We start from the raw sequence: 18,186 nt of genomic DNA on the forward strand, positions 1-18,186 counted from the left end.
TCAAGACGCCTTGGCAATGATGAGAATGCTCATGAGGAAGACCATGACGAAAAAGATCCACATAAAAAACCGATCCATCACCTTGGCAACTTTCTTCCACTCTGCTACCTTGATGCACGTGGCTCTCTGCTCACGGAAACAGTTTGCAATGTACTCGATGTTCTTAACCACCTGAAGAAAGGACAGATGGACACTTAAAGGTTATTTATATAACATCCAGAAAGCCATTGCTGCTAATGACACTTGTGGCCATTAGACAAACTGCAGTCTATAAGTTTCTAGAATTTACATGACAGCAAGAGGTTCATACCAGACCGTTCAGCGCTGTTATGTTGCAGTGTTGCATTTGCTGTAGTTCCTTTATGCTTTAACACACTTAGTTTGAAACATCGTCTAAATTTAATTTAATTTCAAAGGACACCAGGGCATGAGAATACATCACCAGGGAAGTCTAACAAAAACACTTTTACAAATTGCTGGCTTTCCCCCAAATAAGGTTTTTAAAAAGATTTTTCCCTGGAAGTTTTACTACTATCAGTGCTGTCAGGTGAGTCCAGTGTCTCCTCCTTATAATCTTCCTCATTTTCCCCCCTTTTCTGTGGGAAACAGTTTCTTGCTTTGTACCATTGCTTTTATTTATTCTTGGATAAACACACAGTCGGACTCAACACTTAAGATGCACCATGGCTTACGTTGGCTGATGAAGCATTTTGGTGTTCATGTGCATAAAAAAAGGTTTGCAAGCTATTTATAACTTTGCTGATAAATTAATTTACTGATTAAGCCATTTAAAACGATCCAGATTACCAGCCATGGCAGCCCTGAGGGTCTGAATAAATTAGCTTACTCGCACTACATTCGATAGTTAGGCAGGCTAAAATTACCTAACATTAGCAAGAAGAAAGCTTGGGGTTGGCTTTTTCTCTTGAGGTTGTCCTATTTGGTTTTCTTCTGCCTCATGTTAGCCAGTGTTAGCAACAATTCCAAGTGTTAAAGTGGACTGAAACTATCCGGTTATGATGTTCCAGCATTTCCCAGGATGCAGCCTAACTGCTCATCTGCTTTATACCAGTTGAAGTTCAGGGTCTTGCTGCTGCAGTCAGCATTCACTCAGATTTCACTCTGGATTCTTGACTAGCTTAACGTTAGCATGCCCTCTTGGCAGATGCTTTCAAAAACCCAAAGTTGTGTTAGCAGCATGATGTGTTTGTTTCTGTCCTGGATGCAGTTTTCCACTTTACCATTTATTTTGTCCTTTTGTGCAATAATAATAAAATAAATGTCCATATCTACGCTCTAGACTGTCGCTATTTTCCTCCTCTGAAATGCAAACTGAAATCAGTTGATTGTAGTACGAGTGCAAGAACCAACAACGGGATCGATAGGTAGACATGCTAACAATTTTAAGAATTTGGACTAGAAACCGGTTCCCTAATGCTGTAGTCAGGTGCTGCTTCCTCCTGATACCATAAGATGCTTGCTTAATATAAAGAAAATAATATCCAACTCCCACTTACACCCTCAACATATTTTTTTCTTTCTCAGCACTGTGTTTCTAAATCACGCATGATTTTTTAAAAATGAGATATTGGCTCAATGCTTCATCCATGAAAATACTGGGAAGTTTAGTACAGATTAATACTGGATAAACTGGTTAGTTTGCAGTACTGTGGTGAAGTTTACAGTGATGCAATATGTTGGACTGGTGCAGGGTAGTCTGTGGCGTTCATTGTCAGTGTACGGTTACATCAAGACATCAATTTATATTTAAGCTGATCAGCTTACATATTGTTCAGTTCAGTTAAATCCCAAAAGATCAGTAAGCTTCAGATCAGCAGGAACAGAGTGTTAATGGTCTATATGCAAAGAAAACCAATCTACTGGAACTCACAATACAAGCTTTTATAGATCATTCAGAAGTAGCTTGAAATTTCCAGGTATTTAACCCCAAACTTCTGGATAATATCTAAAAAATTTTGACTTTGATCTAAATCTTCCTGGCATTTTCCTTCCAGTGGCAGAAATAAGCTTCTAAAGTTTTGTGTGTCTATTTCTAGGTGGTTTTCCGAGGTTGCACAACTAAACCAGATATTAGGGTTTCCCCTATCTGACAAATCACAGTTTAACCCCTGGCCAACACAAATGGATTTCTGACTTGCCAACATAGCAGCTAGCTCACTAATCTTAGTTTGTGTCCTCGCTAACATTTTTAAAGAAAAATCCTCATTAATTGATTACTCATTGGTTTCTGTCCTTATCTGGAGTTTCTTTTAGAGTTTATGCTGTGATGAAACAAACTGTTTTGTGGTTTGTACAGTTCCTTGTTCCTTGCCAGCTATTGTTCCGTAATGGCAAAGGGGCAGAAGAGAGACACTGAGGGAGGGATCATTAAAATGAAAATAACTCCTTCCCCATTCACCAAGTTCACAGGCTGTAAGGGGCAACCCAAAGACATGGAGAAGATGTCATTTTACCACTCACACACTGGCAATAAAAAATATTAAACATATAAAAGTCCTACATATCGCTTCTAAATTAATATTAGTTGCATTTAAAAGTAGTAAAGGATGAAACAGCATGAAGTGTCACCTGTTTATGTTGGATAGAGGGGCAGCAGCAGGGACAGGCAGGGACTTGAATCTTCTCTGAGGAATAGAGGATCTGCTCCTTAAACCCCCCATTCAGGTGTTGGAGGTGCAGTGGATGCCGAGGAGCCTGGTAATCTAGTTCATCCCTCCTGATGTGGTGGTAACGCTGAGTGGGCTCATGCTTTGCGTCACCCCTCTCCAGCCTGGAAGCGTGGTTGTTATGGTTGTTGTAATGGTGATGCCTGCTGTTGGTGTTGCCATTTGCTTGTCTTTTGTGATGGTTTTTGTGATGATGTACACCATTCCCATTGCTGTATTTGTTTGGATCACTGTCAGTATAGTAGAAGCCATCATGGAAGCGGTCGTCATGGTAGCAGCTCTTATCACCCATTGGTTCCTCTGGGTAGAGCGGGGTCCTCTCGCTTTCTGGCGTGGTGCAGTTCTCCCCGACTTCATAGACAAAGAAGATTTTTGACATGTAGTCAATGATGAGCACCTTAGCCCAGTAAGGGACTGGTTTGGCTTCAGCACCGCAGAAATGAATGTTCATGATGAAGATGGTGAGAGAAGTGGAGGCTGTGATCATAGTCATGGTGGCAATGTAGTACTTCCCTAAAAAGGAAGATAGAAGAAATTACAGATTTATAAATAGAGTCTATTAAAAAGTCTGTAAAAATAATAAATACATAGGGTCAAGTGTATGGGTAGCTTAAAAGTAGGTAATACTGGTTTATTTATCTTGAGATACCATGCAAAATTTTAATATATAACCACAAGACTAAGTAACCAGTGGGGCCCCGATTTATGTGTAAAATCTGTCAAAATTTTGACCTTGTGCTTTATATTTTTGAATGAATTTTTATGCATTTTTATTATGCCTGTTTTTATTATGACTTTCTACAGTTTCCATACTTCCATAAATAAATCAGACCTATGTAGGGCATGCTTTCTGCAGGAGGCATGCTCTCAGCCACCAACAACTGGAACACAGTGAGCGCCAGCAGAACCGTCACCCCCAAGGAAACTTTCTCCCCCGAGTCGGCTGGAAGGTAGAAGCCCAGCGGAGCCAGGAAGGAGATGAGTAAGCAGGGGAGGAGCAAGTTGAAGATGTAGAAGGAGGAGCGCCTCTTCAGGAGCAGGGTGTAGGTGATTTCAGTGTAAGGATCGGAACAGCAGCCATACATCATGACGTTTCTAACCGCTGGCATGCCGTGACACTCCCACTCCACATTCTCCACAAAGTCAGACAGGTCCCCGCTGTCCATGCCCAAACTGATGTCCACCTGTGTGGAGTCCATACAAAAGCACGATGAAAAGATGTTAGTGAAACATGTACAAACAAGTAGAACTACGATGATGAAATCATGTTAAAACCAAGAAAATGAACATTTAAATCACACAAAAACAACACCCACCACAATAACTTAAACCCAGTGTTGCAAATTAGAAAATCATTCCACCCTGGAAAACAACAGTTCAAAGAAAAGCTCAAAATTACCACAATGAGTGTATTTAAACTTCTACCACAACTGTATGGAGAAATAAGCTCCTTAAACATCTACTTTAGCACATTTTGCTTGTGTTCATCTGTTCACTCAGTAGTGTCCATGAGTGTTTCCATACTTTCTATCACTGAGTTCAGCAGTGAGAACATACTGATAAATATTTAAGACGCTATGTGTTTGTCAGCCATATATCTGTCTCCTTCTTGCTCTACATGCTCCCTGTGTGCAGACACACCTGGTTTCCATTGTAGGTCCAGGAGCCAAATGTGAGATTGCACTGCTGCCAGTCAAAGGGGAAGTAGGAGACGTCCACCACACAAGAGCTCTTTGTGATGGCCGGAGAGTCCCAGATGATCTCTCCGTTGTAACGCAGCTTCACGTTAGTGTTGGATGGGCCTGACGACTCCTCATCTGCTCTACGTGGACAAAAACAGAAGGAATGCGTGAGCTCGATCAGATGCACCTTTTCCATTTGATTAACTATAAAAATATGATTCCTCATCTTCTTTCTGTTCTTCTGTCTTTGTTTGTTACTGACTTGTTATAGAGGACAATGTCGGGCTTCCAAACCAGGTCACTGGGGATGTTGATCATTTCAAGGTCATCATATTCCTCCTTGTCCCACTTCAGGTAGGCATCATGCCAGACCTGCCTGATCCACAGGTATGTGGTTAACACCTGATTCCTCTCATCCTAAACACACACGAACATAGACACAGTGACAGTGCCTCGATTTATGGCTCCCACAAACGGAGTACACTTGAAGACTCCTACTTTATATTACATTATCCTGAGTGTGATCCTCACAGTACACTGAAAGGCTGTATGCTGAAACCCATCTTTATCTGTAGCTCTGAAGATGTGACCACTGGGAGTAAAGAAGCTCTGTGAAAACAGCCTCTTTGTCAGATCTGAGAAGAGGCCTACAAAGGTTAAATGATCTGGGTTTCCCAGCTAGTGCTTTTAGAAATGTAAATTTGTTACTGAATGCTTGAGTTTCAAACTGGAGGCGTGGAGTTTCATAACAGCCAGTGAGGGTCTAACACAGCAGGCTGGTATAAAGGGGACTAAGTGTGGGAACCATGGGGTTTGGTGGGTGCTTGGCATTTGGAAATCGCAATTTCTTCAAATTAGCATAAATATGATTATATCTTTATTCAGTTGCAACATTGCTTATCTTCATTATGACAACCGCAGAGCAACCTCAGCACTAAAACATACACGACTGAGTGTCAAAAAGATGGAGCGGGTGAGTGTTTTTAATTGCATTAGTCTGCGCAGGCATGCCTAATAAAGTGGAGGCTGAGTGTATGTGAGTTATTACCACTGTACAATAAATCATCTGAAACATGTTACAGGAAAATGTGACTGTCAGCTGCTTCTTAAATTTCTTATCTTTACAGCTCAGATTGTCATCAGATCGATGTAAAATGTTACCACATAATACCGCATTATTTGTTTTTTATTACACACCATCTTAACCCTTAACACCTACTGAAGCATATTAAATATATGGATTTTTTTCTGGGTTTTTAGGACTTTTGCATCATCAGTGGGATTTTTTACTCCTCTGAAAATCCAAAATAAATTGCATAATACATCTTTAAGCAATACATTTGAGGGGGAAAAGCCAGATGTAGAAAATATGACACAAATTAAAACTCATATATTTAATTTTTTATTGGAATTGTCTGCAATGGTTTCATTGTCCATGCTTTAAAGGGTTAAAGTGCAACCTCGGCATAATGCCACTCTGGATTTTATTGCAAAAACTGTGCATGTCACTGTTAAAATGTTGAACCGGTGTGGCCAAGCAGTGGTCAAATCCACACAATGTTTCTTCTAATATAGCAGTCATCTCACAGTTTGAAAAGGGAACAAATACACCTAGCTATTGATAAATGTAATTAAATTTAAAAAAAACTACAAAATACCTTAATTTTTTTCCACATTATATATTCCCCTGCAGGCTTTTAAAGAAATGATGGCTTGGATTTGGACATACGCGTCCCAGACTCGTATTGAAAAGTTTAAGTAACAAAAGGGGGCGACCACAAACGTTCCTCTCTACTCACCATATCTTTGATCTGTGACAGAGTGATCTGCAGGGAGACATTGAGGGCTTTGTCTGTGTCCTCTACAGGTCTCAGAGCATTGGAGTAGTTCTCCATCAGGTCGTTTAGAAGTTTATGGGCATAATGACCCTGAGCACAATGGGACACTGAGGAGCAACACACAGAAAGAGAATGGAAGGCTGCACTAAACAGAGAGAAGGAAACTACAGATGATGAAGAGTAACAAATCTAACTTGGCTTATTAAAGCAAACTCCCGCCTCAGCGGTGCAACAGTTAGTGACAGCTACGGCATCAAAATGAGAACTGACCTCGCACCAAAAGGCCGATCCAAACCATCAGCAATGCCTTCCTCATTCTTAACCGGTCACAGGCCCAAGGATCAATTATTCAGCAAAGCAGTCGCTGGGACAGCTTGTGTCCTAATCCAGCGTCACTCGATTCTGATCTCCATTCTCCCTCGCTGAAGCCGAGCCAGCCGAGACCACAGAAAATTCTCGAAATCTTACATCCTGTCAGAAGCTCTCAATGCTTCGCTAGTTGTTAGTCGCAGTTCGTCTCTGTCACTGTCTCTCTCTGTGTGTAATCGCTACTGGAACAGGACCTGGAGCTATCACACACACATACACGCACACACAATCACACATGCATGCACACACAACCACACAAACACTCAAACACAGGTACAGGTGCAGTATCACATAGCACACATGCACTGGGTGAAATGCGATGCCTGCAGCCCCATCCACTTCTGTACATGACCACAACCAGCTGTATGACACACACACTCATGCACACACACATACACACACACACACACACACACACACACACACACACACACACACACACGCTGAACCCTACTGTGTTACACAGCTAATGACAAATGTCAGTCACACACATTCAGTGCATCTCAGTGACACTTTCTTGCCCATGTTCATGTCATTTAACAGGAACACTGAGGATGTGAAACGAGTCAAACATTTCACATGACAATGAATTTTACACAGATCCGGGTCTAAATCTGTAAACAGGAATTTAATAACATGGCAACAGATCAGCCACTGAGAGCAGATTTCATCTTCAGCTGTTGAGGAATCTACACCTAATAGATCTCTGTCATACCACCCAGCAGTCCTGGCATCTTTAACACTTATGCTAAAGTACTGCTTCCATGTTTGCTTGAATCTGACTAACTGATTCTGTTCTCAGATCTTCTTGTTTTGTGTACTTATACAATATATAAATACAAAATACGAACCGAGTTTATTTAAAACATAGTCCAAAAAGTGAAATTATGATCATGTATTCAGAAATACAACAATACAGTAAGAAAAAAGGGAAAGAAAGGTATTAAACGAGCATATTCATTGGAAGAAAATGTAAAAACAAAACAGAAAAACTGTAAAATCTTACAGTCTGCATCTATGAAACAGAAAACAAAAGCCTCCGCATCAGTAAAAAGATGCTTAAAAAGTGATTATTGTCTAAGGAAATGAAACGTGAAGCTAACTTTCATTTATCGCACAGCGTAAAGATGCTAAAGTTGGCAGAGCTGTAGGTTATGTAAACGTGAAGCAGGGCAGATCTTAAAGAGAACAAGAAATGCCAATCAGCTTTATTCACAAAAGTCTAAAACTTCAGCGCTTGTTCAGTAATGCAGAAAATTAGGACAGGTTTCAGAACTCTCTCTAGCTACAGAATGCAGAAGCACTCATCTGTTTATTCTGAAATACATATAAACTTAACTTTGGAAATCAACACAAATCATTTCATTTGAACTTTATGCTAATTTGTGCACACACAAGATAAACATTATTTATATAATAGCAAAAACAGAAGCTCACGTTTCAAAGTATTTATTTAATTTACATCAGCGCACCGGTTACATCCGGTTAAGTCCAATACTGGTTAAAAACGGATCCTTGCGTCCTGGAGTAAAAGAATACTTCTGGATGATGGGAAAGATGGATTAAGGAATCAAACGTCAGTGAGAAATGTTATTGACACAGTGTTACTGTCTTATTCTGCAGAGAAGTGTGCATGGTGATGTGATGTGTTAATGTGTCACTCAGTTTCTGTGGTACTGAGCTCGTATAGGACAGGTGTTTCCTGTGTGTGCATGCGTACGTGCATGCGTGTGTGTGTGTGTCTGTGAGGAAGGAACGTGTGAAATAGAAGACTTAGAGTTTGAGAAAGTCAGCTTTTTAAACCATTCCTTATCTTCATTTCAATGTTTGGTTCACTGTGTGTTGCCGGTACGTGCTGTGTGTGTGTGTGTGTGTGTGTGTGTGTGTGTGTGTGTGTGTGTGTGTGTGTGTGTGTGTGTGTGTGTGTGTGTGTGTTTGTATGAGAGCAAAAGAGAGAAAAGGGGGAGATAAAGACAAAGACATGGGCACAGAAAGCTCAAAGAGCAGTGGTTTGGCCATAACTGAGGAAAATATGTATAAACTGATTATCGCCCTCCCACAATAATGAGCAGGTTCTGGTAAACTGAGCTCATTTGCAGTAAGAAAAGCACTTTGATCTGAAATATTCTGTCTGGTAATATAATAAATGATTTTATATTGCCAGATCCCATCAAATATATAAACAATTAACAGTTAACTAATAATGTCTAGCGAGAATTGTTTGTGTAGCCACCGTGTGACTTTACTTTTCGGCCCTGTGGTATAGAGCTCAGATCAGTTAGCCACATTATCGCACTGGAAAGGCCCCCTTTTTTTCCAGAAGTGATTTTGTCTCGTTGAAAAACAAAGGTTAAAATATTAAGATAGTTTATTTGCTTTTAGCTGCATTTAGTTTTAGGGATGTGTGATGACTTACTGTCATACTGACTGAGGCCACTACAGCCTGAATACCACAGGAAGAAGACTGGAAAGTACTGAGAGGTGCTTTGTTACTTTTGGCCTTTAATTGAATTTTTCACTGGAATTGTTGAAAATCAGATTGTTACGTCATTTAAAAAATGCAAAATAAGGACAAATACATTTATTTCTTCTTGTTTTTTAGTAAATCGTGTCTGTTGGAATCAGTTATTAGATATGCTGCTTTTTTCTTTCTTTCTTTTGTGCAATATTGTAAAAAATGGAAACAAGTGGCTGTTTTTCCTGTAACAGTAGTGCAAGAGCTTTGGAATAAAACCAAAGTTAAATGTACTCATTGTCATTAACGTTATTAGCGACACTTGTGTTTATGAATTCTCCTCCAAGGCATATGAGAAAGAAGCACACCCACCACTCTCTGACTATGAAGTGGCTTGGCTGCATACAGTTGTGTACACCACCAGTGTGTGTGTGTGTGTGTGTGTGTGTGTGTGTGTGTGTGTGTGTGTGTGTGTGTGTGTGTGTGTGTGTGTGTGTGTGTGTGTGTCACAGAGGCAGAGAGAGAGACAGAGGCATACAGCGACACAGAAGACAAGGATAAGGTATTGTGGTAGCTGTGGCAGAGAGCACAATGAGAGATGAAAGCTGTGACCACAGCAGGCTGTCAAACACGCTGAACTCTTAAAGTCAAGCATTTCTTATTTGTCACTTATAAAACTGCCGACATGCATTTACATTTATCGTCAGATACATTTGAACATGTGACAGCATCTTTGGATTACAAGTACCCTTCAAAAATATACCAGCAGCAAAGTAGAAATTATGCTTTTGCTACTAAAAATCAGAAGGAAACTTGACAAGAGAGGGAAAATAAAGAGACTGGCTCAAGATTTTCTAAACTGTTTATGTCCTAATAGCACAGCAAACCTATGAATCATATGTGTAACCTTTGTACGTCTATGAAAATGAACACACAATTTCATGTGCTGAAAAAATACACAACTTCTCACTGTTGTTTTTATACGTTTGATTCACACTTAATTACTTAAACATTTCAGAAAACACTTGGCAAGAATACACAAAACACACAAACCGATATAGTAACACATCCACATCATATCATATTTATACATTTTATAACATCTTTACAAACGTTGCTTCTATGACAACACGTGTATCACTCCTATAAAGTCTATTGAGGACCAGTAAGTCAGCTAACGTAAACAATCAATGTTAAGATTATTTGCCTGACAGAACAAACAAGCTTATTTGGCTTCGATTAGAAGATAGCAAAATTAAAGGAAAGTTAAAACCAGTTTGTACACTTGATTTATTTTTATTTCAAAAGCAAATACATGATGTAGCAGAAACACATTTAATTCTGACAAACGACTTTTGGCATGGGGCTTTATTTATATTGTTAAATGTTTATTATGTGAATGAAGTCTAATTTCTCGTGCTCATGTCATATGACACAACTTTAGCACACAAACTGATCTGTAAAACTTAATAACTTTTTTTTGTAAAGTAAATGAATCAAACTCTCAAATAGAGTCTCACTGGTTCATTTGTACCCCGGATAACTGGCTTATTGTACCATCGTTGATGGACTTGCAGTTTCATCAATTTCAGCTCACGCTCTTCTTGTGTGTTATCTACAGGGAGCTGTATGGTTGTCAGCACAAGTGTCAGTGTGTGCAAAAAAAACGTGTGTGTGTGTGTGTTCAAGTGTGCGGACAGATGTGTTGAGAGTCGTTGTGTGTGTTTGCACAACTTTGTCTATATTATATACAGACTATATGTGTGTGTGCTGGGATGTGGTTAGGTGTTTTTCACCATATCCTTCAAAAGTCTTCATTTGTACCTCTCATCCTCAGCAGCTCTAAACACCATATAGGACAGAGATATGTAGAGAAACAGCGGGAGACAGCATGAGGGGGGAGGAAGAGCTCCTCTGAGCTTCGTCCCTGGTGCTTTGCTTTTCCTGGTTGTCCTTTTTTAGACTTTCATTTAGCTAAAACAATAAAGTTTGGTTTAAACTGAAATAAAATTGTTTCATACGAACTAATTTGTTCAGCCATATGTGTCGTTCTCTGATGTACGGGTCTCACCCCTCATGTTTAGGACAAGCGATGATGTATTGACGGCATTTAAAATCTAAATGTTCACAGTGTCAATAACTCATATATCAAAATAATGAAAATTATTCTTGTTGCCTGCTATTGCAGAGTTACTGTTACAGACTATATCTTACGTTTTGACTTGAAATGGAGCTTTAGACAAATAGATTTCTGTGTGTGCGTTGATTTTAATTGATTTTACATACAACACAATATACATACAATATCAAAATCTTGTAATTTTTTTGACAAGCCTGACATTTTTGGTCTTCGCACTTGACAGTGTGAAGGCCTTACATAAACACCAGAAGGTATTTCTAATCATACCGCTTCTGCGTATAACAGGTTACACCGATACGAGTCCCAAAACCCTCAGGAGCAAGTTTTAGGCTAAATAAATAAATCTAATAACTTGAATAAAGTTTTTATAATATGCATATTATTCATAATTTATTTAATCATACAACAGTAACATTAACATTTTTCTGCACATCACTCTGCATTAGTATATATCATACAGCTACTACAGTTATATAAACCATACATCTCATCCCATACATTAGATGGCTGCGTATTAACGGTCTGAGACCTTAGACGTCTAAAGACTGCAGACGAGCGTTGTATGCAGAACATGACACATTAAGTAAAGCCCTTATATGGAAGCTCATTGGTGTTCAGATCTTTTTCAAATCTGCTTGGTGGGCTTTGTTTTTTTTGTGATCCAGCACTCTACTGAAAGCCAGTATATACAAGTCTTTTTGATTGGTTGATAAAGGTTTCTTCAAACAAAGTGTTTTTAACATACTTATCATTAGTTTGAAGAAATAACCAAACACTTTATAGTTTGAAACAGCTATTCTCAAAATGTGCTGAAAAAATATAAAACTTCTTACTGTTTTTTACACACTCTGATCCACACTTCCTTTGAGTTTAATTGCTTCCATATTTCATATAACACTTGTTAGGGATACACAAAACATGCAAAACAGCATAGCAACATAAAACACCGGCCACACGATATACACTATATGCATATAGTGAAGTACAACATGTTTACAAAAGTTCCCATCATATTCTGTGGCACTGCGTAGAAATTTGTGTTGATTTGCTGAAATCAAAGTGAAAATTATTCACATTACATGACAAATAATGTGAGGCTTCTAATGGCAGGCAAATAAACTTAAATCCAATGCAATTACACCAAAAATGACTGAATATCTGACACTCAAAGTAACATACACTTCCCAGTGGCTGCACATTTGTTCAGCCCTCTGCTATGGGTAAAACTGTACAAACACACTGAATGTTCACATCAGTGGAAGTTGTAGTCAGTGTGTTAAAACCTTAGTTGTTCCAGAAATAAAATACACGCATGCACACACACAATAGGGGGGGACCTTTTTATATATATTTTCTGAGTAGAGGTTTTTTGGGGGGTTTTAATACACATTGCGTGATTTCAATAAAAATAAAAACTTATTTACTGAGAAAAAATTCGAGATCATCTTTAGATTTTTGTCGTTAATTAAAAAGACCTCACATGTAAAAATGCAAATCTAATCTAGAGAACATTACGCAGCATGTATGCATTTCTGTCAACTGTTTGTTGACTAATTAACACTTGTTTTCTGGTAATATCTAATCAAATTTAACTATATATACGAGTACGTTCAGCCCAACGTGGTAAAATATTCTCATTTGGCTCTTTGAGCTGACACGTACATTATCGTTTTCTTGGTATGTTAAATAACTGCTGAGAAACAGCAACACAAGCATATCGTTATTTACTTCATCCCCTTAAATAAAATGTCTCTAGGGTTTTTATAGACGTTATCCTTGATGAATAAAAGCTTTAATTAAGAAAAAAGTCCTTCGCCACAAATGCTTTGTCCCTTTAGACCAAGAATAAACACAATTCTCGAGGACATGTATGGGTAAGTCAAACATATGAATCAGAGTCTGTTAGGTTTTCAGTCAGTGTAATCTCAGTTTAAATACTGATCCAGTTTAGGGTCTTGTGGGGAGGTTAGTGAAAAACAAGTTTATTAAAGAAATCCTAATTTGTGTTCTTGTACCCCTACAACACCAACTGAGTTTGAATAATACGTTTAAAAAGATCATCTGATAAAAGGCTCAGGAGCTCACAAAATCAAGGTGAATGGGTCAAAAGACCTTACACTGGTTCATGCTGAACATGCGTCTTCTGGCCTGTTTCTTGGCCTGGTTAACAACTGTCCGCACAGCGTACTCAAACACCTGCTGCACACCGCGGTTGCCTAAGGAGGAGCACTCCAAATAGCCTTTAGCTCTAACATCTTGAGCCACGTGTTTACCCTCGGATGGTGTGATGCATGTGCCCCGGTGCCCACCCATTTCCCTCAAGTCTGTCTGGGTTGCCACAACCAGCACCGGTACCCTGGGCAAGTGTTGTCGAACCTCATTGATCCACTTGTTCTGGACACTGGCGAGAGAGTGGGGGTTAGCCACAGAGAAGCAGATGAGGACAACATCGGCCTGCTGGTATGATCTTGGTCGGATCTGTTTGAAGCTGTCATTGCCGGCCGTGTCCCACAGCCCCAGGCTGATCTGGATACCGTCCATGTACACCTCCACCCCTGTGTTGTCAAACACTGTGGGCTTATAGGTGTCAGGGAAAGTCTCTGAGGTGAAGCGGACCAGCAGGGCCGTTTTTCCGACTGCGCTGTCCCCGACTAGGACGCACTTAATCGACATTTCCGAAAAGCCATTCATGATTGCCTCTGATTATTTCCCTTCTTAAGTTGCTTGGCCTAACTTTTTTTTTTTTGGTTTAGAGGGACGCAAAGTCCGCAAGGCAGACAAAAGCACTGATCAGTCTGTGTGCTGTACTTCCGTATCCAGGCGGTAGTTTTGTGTAGCCCTGCTTGGTGTAAGCTTCATTAATAGATGCTCTACTGCAGTGGTCATTCAGTTTATTGAAGGGACTTACAACGTGTCTCCTGTCACTGACAATAAGTGTGTACAGGCAGCTCTTCTCCAACAGACAGATTTATATATACGCTTCACATAACCTCTTAGATCTTCAGGCCATCTCAGCTCGCCTCACTTCCGCATTATGTGCGCAGCAGCTGGTCAGGTTCTGGTCCTTCTCTCTAACCATCTCGAAGATCCTCCTTTTTGTTAGGCAGGTCTAATCTCGGCACTGAAGACCAAGATTTGCTGGGAAAGAGAGATGAAGACACAGCATTTTAAAAACAAGAGGTATCGGAGAGCCCCTAGAACAGTTTGTTCAGCTGAAGCTTCATTTGCACGTCTCTCTGTACGTCTGACGAAGTCTTCCCCTACAGCGTGCAGTCTAACATGTAAGATACCTGCAGCGCAGCTCTTAAAACAATATGTTTGCATGAGAGAAAGGATCAGAAAGAAGATGATATGAAATAGGAGCTCAAACAATCAAGCTGTCAACCGCTTGAGCCATGTGTGTAGAAGATGACACTCACTTTTGCTTTTTATGATAATTTTAAGTATAAAGATTCAATTCTGTGTCAAAGTTCTGATTAAAACACGGAAGTAAAGACTGCTGTGTTTGGGCGTGACCCAGAATTCACAGCTTTATCCCGTAAACTTTAACAGGTGCTCAGAAATTAAATCTCCGAACTCTCAAGCTCACATAAAAGATCCACCTTGCGTGTCTCCTTTCTCGATTCTGCAGTTTATACCACAATCTGACATCTGACCAGGGGTGAGGATGTCTCAGTTTAACAAGGTGACAAACATGAATCTTGACAACTAATGACCCAGTTTAACAAAATCTACTGGCAGATCTTCATTATTCACTTTTAAACTGACGGTTTTATTAAAGCAAGCAGCAGACATACCAAGTGACAACCTCAAAACCACCTGCCATGTCACACAGTCATCCAAAATGGAAAGCCCTGCGTAACGCAGATGGGACGCTTTAATCAGTGGTTTTTCCACAGCTCATTTCTCACTAAAATCATTTTTTATTTGATTCTGTCTGTGGTCAGAGGAAATGATGTAAGCCATTTACTAAAAATAGGAGAAAAAATGAGACCAATTTGTTAAACTAGTGAACTGTCCTACCATCCTCATCCTCACACAGTGTAGCTATAGTTTACTGTGAAATCTTACAAAACATCCAGTTCTTATCAATTTGCACTTCTCAGATTTCAGGAACACACTTTAAAGAGCTCATTGGTTTCGTTTTAAAGTTTGACTGCTTAAAAACAAAAAACTAAAACTAAAAAAATAATTTAAAAAAAACAACTAATAACGACCCTTTTAATTTCTAAAAGATTATCATTTACATAATTAATTGATTGTTAAATTTCAGAACTGAGTAGAAAATCTGGGTCATAAAGGCTTCAGGAACACGATGTTGTATCAAGACAAAGAGAAAGAGAAAGATAAAGGCGAGAGAGAAGAAGATGGTTCGGCCTACCTTTCTTGTCAGTCTTCTCAATCTTTAACGGGCGGATGCTGGCTGCTGCCGCCTTTGTAGACTTCACAGAGCTGGTAAAAATCACTCGTTAAACTCCCAAAAGGGCCCTCTTAATAATCATAAGAAGCCGGCCGCTTTTTTGTTTAAACGCCCCTGCTACGGGCGCTATTAATGAGGACAAAAACGAGACGAGATATTGAGGCACCTTCCTAAATAAATGTCTCGTATGCACCGAAAGGAAGTGAGAAAGTACGAGAAAAGTCAAGTCAATTGCATCCGCTTGTTGGAGTGTGGAGGTGTGACTGAGTCTACTGCTCGCCTCCCCCACAGCAGCTGTGCCGTGCGTATCACTTTGTTTCTGTTGTGGATTTGTACTGTTTGCTTGCAACTTTACGCACAGCTGGCGCACGCTATAAAGGGCTTTTATAACAGTGTTAACGCAGCCAAACTAGCCGCTGTGATCGCACTATGATGTGGGCAATTATTGCAAACAAGGGGCTAAGCTGTGTTTTTTTTTTTTTTTTTTTAATTGTCACTAATAAACAAGAAAGCACATTTAGGTGTATATGCTTACTGCGCCTTAGATGCAGAAAGTCCGACTTATTTTCCATTTATGATGGGAAAAGTGGGATTTTACAGCTTTAAACTATAAAGATTAAATAAAAGGCAGTGTTGGTTGAAACTGAAGTGAGTTTGAGTAATATAACAGATCAAAGGAGATGAATTCATTTTTTTATGTGCAAAAACGTATTCAATTTTTACTTTTGTTTCCACATTTTGTTAACATTGCGAGTTAATGGTAACTTTAAATTTGTACACAATGCGTTGACAATATACTTGTGCATTGTACAATGTGTGGACAAATTAGGCAGCATATATACAGAGACAAACCCGTCAACGTGTGGACAGGAGTGCGTGTAGATGGGTGCGAGCAAGTGTTATGTGCGAATGTGTTTTACTTAGTTCAGTGTGGGAACAAGAATGTGCAAAAGGGAGACGATCGAAGTGATTTTTTTTTTTAAACCTTCTTTAAAATGGTTTTACCCCTCTGCGCGTCTCCGCGGCTGTGCGATACAAAACCAAACCACCATCAGGGGCCTCTCTGGCAGCTTAGGCAGGGTCAGCGATTCTTTGGTTAATTCGTTGAAACTGTATTTTGAACTTTGATTTACTTTCATATCTATCTGAAGAATGCACAGTGAGTAACCAATATCAGACTTGTGTCACGATACCTTAGCCTCAATCAAAGATGTTTATTTACTTGCAGCACCTGTTTCCAAAAAAAGATGTTGTGTTATGAGTAAATTGACAGAACCCAATTATCTGACACATTTTTATACATTTACATGAAAATAGTTCAAAGACAACCTATAAACTTGTCTTTGTTGTTTTCTTTATGCCACTTCAAAATTAGTTGCCATTATTACTTAAAAAGAAACAGAAACAGTGGCAACAAAGACTAAAAACTTGTTTTATGCTTTAAAGAAAAAGAGAAGGTAACATAAACCCCACAGGTAATTAGGTTAATTGGCATTAGCTTAGTAACATGACCTGTTACACCATGACCTTTCACTGATGTGAGGCTGCTGGTTCCCCTAACAAGGTCCCCTCAATTCACAGTTACATAGAGCACAGAAGGGATAATCCTACTCTTTATACTGACCTAATGTAGATGTGACAGTAATGATTTAATCAGGAATGAGTAATATAATTAAGTAATGTTGATTACTTAATTACACCTCCCCCCCAATTGCTTGTGATTTGTTGGGACTGGGTTAGGATAGGGGAGGTTCAGAGGATAGGCGGGGAGGAGGGTTTGCTCATGAAAAGGGGCAGTGAATGTATAAAAATCACTGTCGTTCATAATGTATAGAGTTAACTTGTCTTTGATTTTATAAAGTATGTGTGGAGAAGAACAAAAAAGATGCTGAGAAGTGTGTAGAGAAATGGTTTAACAAAAATGTTTTGTAGTGTAAATTTATCAAGAATTTGGGGATTTCACAATTTAAATACATGATATGATGAAAACATTCAGAGCATTTGGGGAAATCTTTGTACACGAGGCACTAGGTTAAAAACTCACAGCACTACATGGCCACAATCTTCAGCCAAGTTTTTTTTTTAGTTGAAAAATACAGCAAGGACTCAGATATTTCTGTCTCTACAAACAAAACTTTAAAAAATTACCATAAAAACAACTAAAAAAGAAAACAAAAGGAAAAAAAAATCTGAATTTGAACTAGTCTTTGAAAATCATGCACACAGACTGAAGAGGAGCAGGACCACCTGGCATGTTATCTGTGCACCGATCAAAAGCACACATACAGGATAGCATGAGCAGTTTGCACATGTGTGAAAACAGCACTGTTGCTAAACTATATAGAAGCATTGTGAAGGAAAAAAGCATAGTGCGTAAGTTTATTTAAGCAAGATAATACCACACCACATACTGCATTTATTTATAGGTTTGCTCTGTAATAACAAACTGAAGGTGCTCAACTAGCCTGATGACTGTAACTTTAAAATATAGTTTACATATTAGAGATCTTTTATATTTGTAACTTGTTCAAAAACGATAAATGTAAATCACTCACACAAAAGCACAGAAATATTAAACTGTAAGTTTTATTCCAC

The 18,186-nt window shown here is 39.1% G+C and overlaps 2 protein-coding genes across 2 annotated transcripts; both read right to left on the minus strand.

The window, feature by feature from the left end:
* Nucleotides 1-6,523, minus strand: chrna9a (cholinergic receptor, nicotinic, alpha 9a). The gene is made up of 7 exons (XM_085355971.1): nucleotides 6,478-6,523; nucleotides 6,169-6,314; nucleotides 4,632-4,786; nucleotides 4,329-4,509; nucleotides 3,520-3,871; nucleotides 2,590-3,200; nucleotides 1-171 (listed from the first exon to the last, which is right to left on the minus strand). Exons 1-7 carry the CDS (start codon nucleotides 6,521-6,523, stop codon nucleotides 1-3), a joined length of 1,662 nt encoding a protein of 553 aa, XP_085212097.1.
* Nucleotides 6,524-13,242: 6,719 nt separating this feature from the next.
* rhoh (ras homolog family member H) lies at nucleotides 13,243-13,862 on the minus strand. Its single transcript, XM_085355972.1, has one exon. It carries the CDS (start codon nucleotides 13,860-13,862, stop codon nucleotides 13,275-13,277), a length of 588 nt encoding a protein of 195 aa, XP_085212098.1. The 3' UTR covers nucleotides 13,243-13,274.
* Nucleotides 13,863-18,186: the final 4,324 nt, after the last annotated feature.

Source organism: Diplotaxodon limnothrissa, linkage group LG6 (genome assembly GCF_057381915.1).
Source record: "Diplotaxodon limnothrissa isolate DT_005_m linkage group LG6, D_limnothrissa_male_GT1.1, whole genome shotgun sequence".
Taxonomy (NCBI): Eukaryota; Metazoa; Chordata; class Actinopteri; order Cichliformes; family Cichlidae; genus Diplotaxodon; species Diplotaxodon limnothrissa.

What these genes read in the sequence shown, in the direction of transcription:
- chrna9a (XM_085355971.1), bottom strand. Translation starts at nt 6,523, where the DNA reads ATGAGGAAGGCATTGCTGATGGTTTGGATCGGCCTTTTGGTGCGAG. An exon ending in GGACCTACAATGGAAACCAG is followed by an intron (nt 3,872 to 4,328) that starts GTGTGTCTGCAC and finishes GACTCCACACAG; the next exon opens with GTGGACATCAGTTTGGGCAT. An exon ending in CCTCTATCCAACATAAACAG is followed by an intron (nt 172 to 2,589) that starts GTGACACTTCAT and finishes TCCTTTCTTCAG; the next exon opens with GTGGTTAAGAACATCGAGTA.
- rhoh (XM_085355972.1), bottom strand. Translation starts at nt 13,862, where the DNA reads ATGAATGGCTTTTCGGAAATGTCGATTAAGTGCGTCCTAGTCGGGGAC.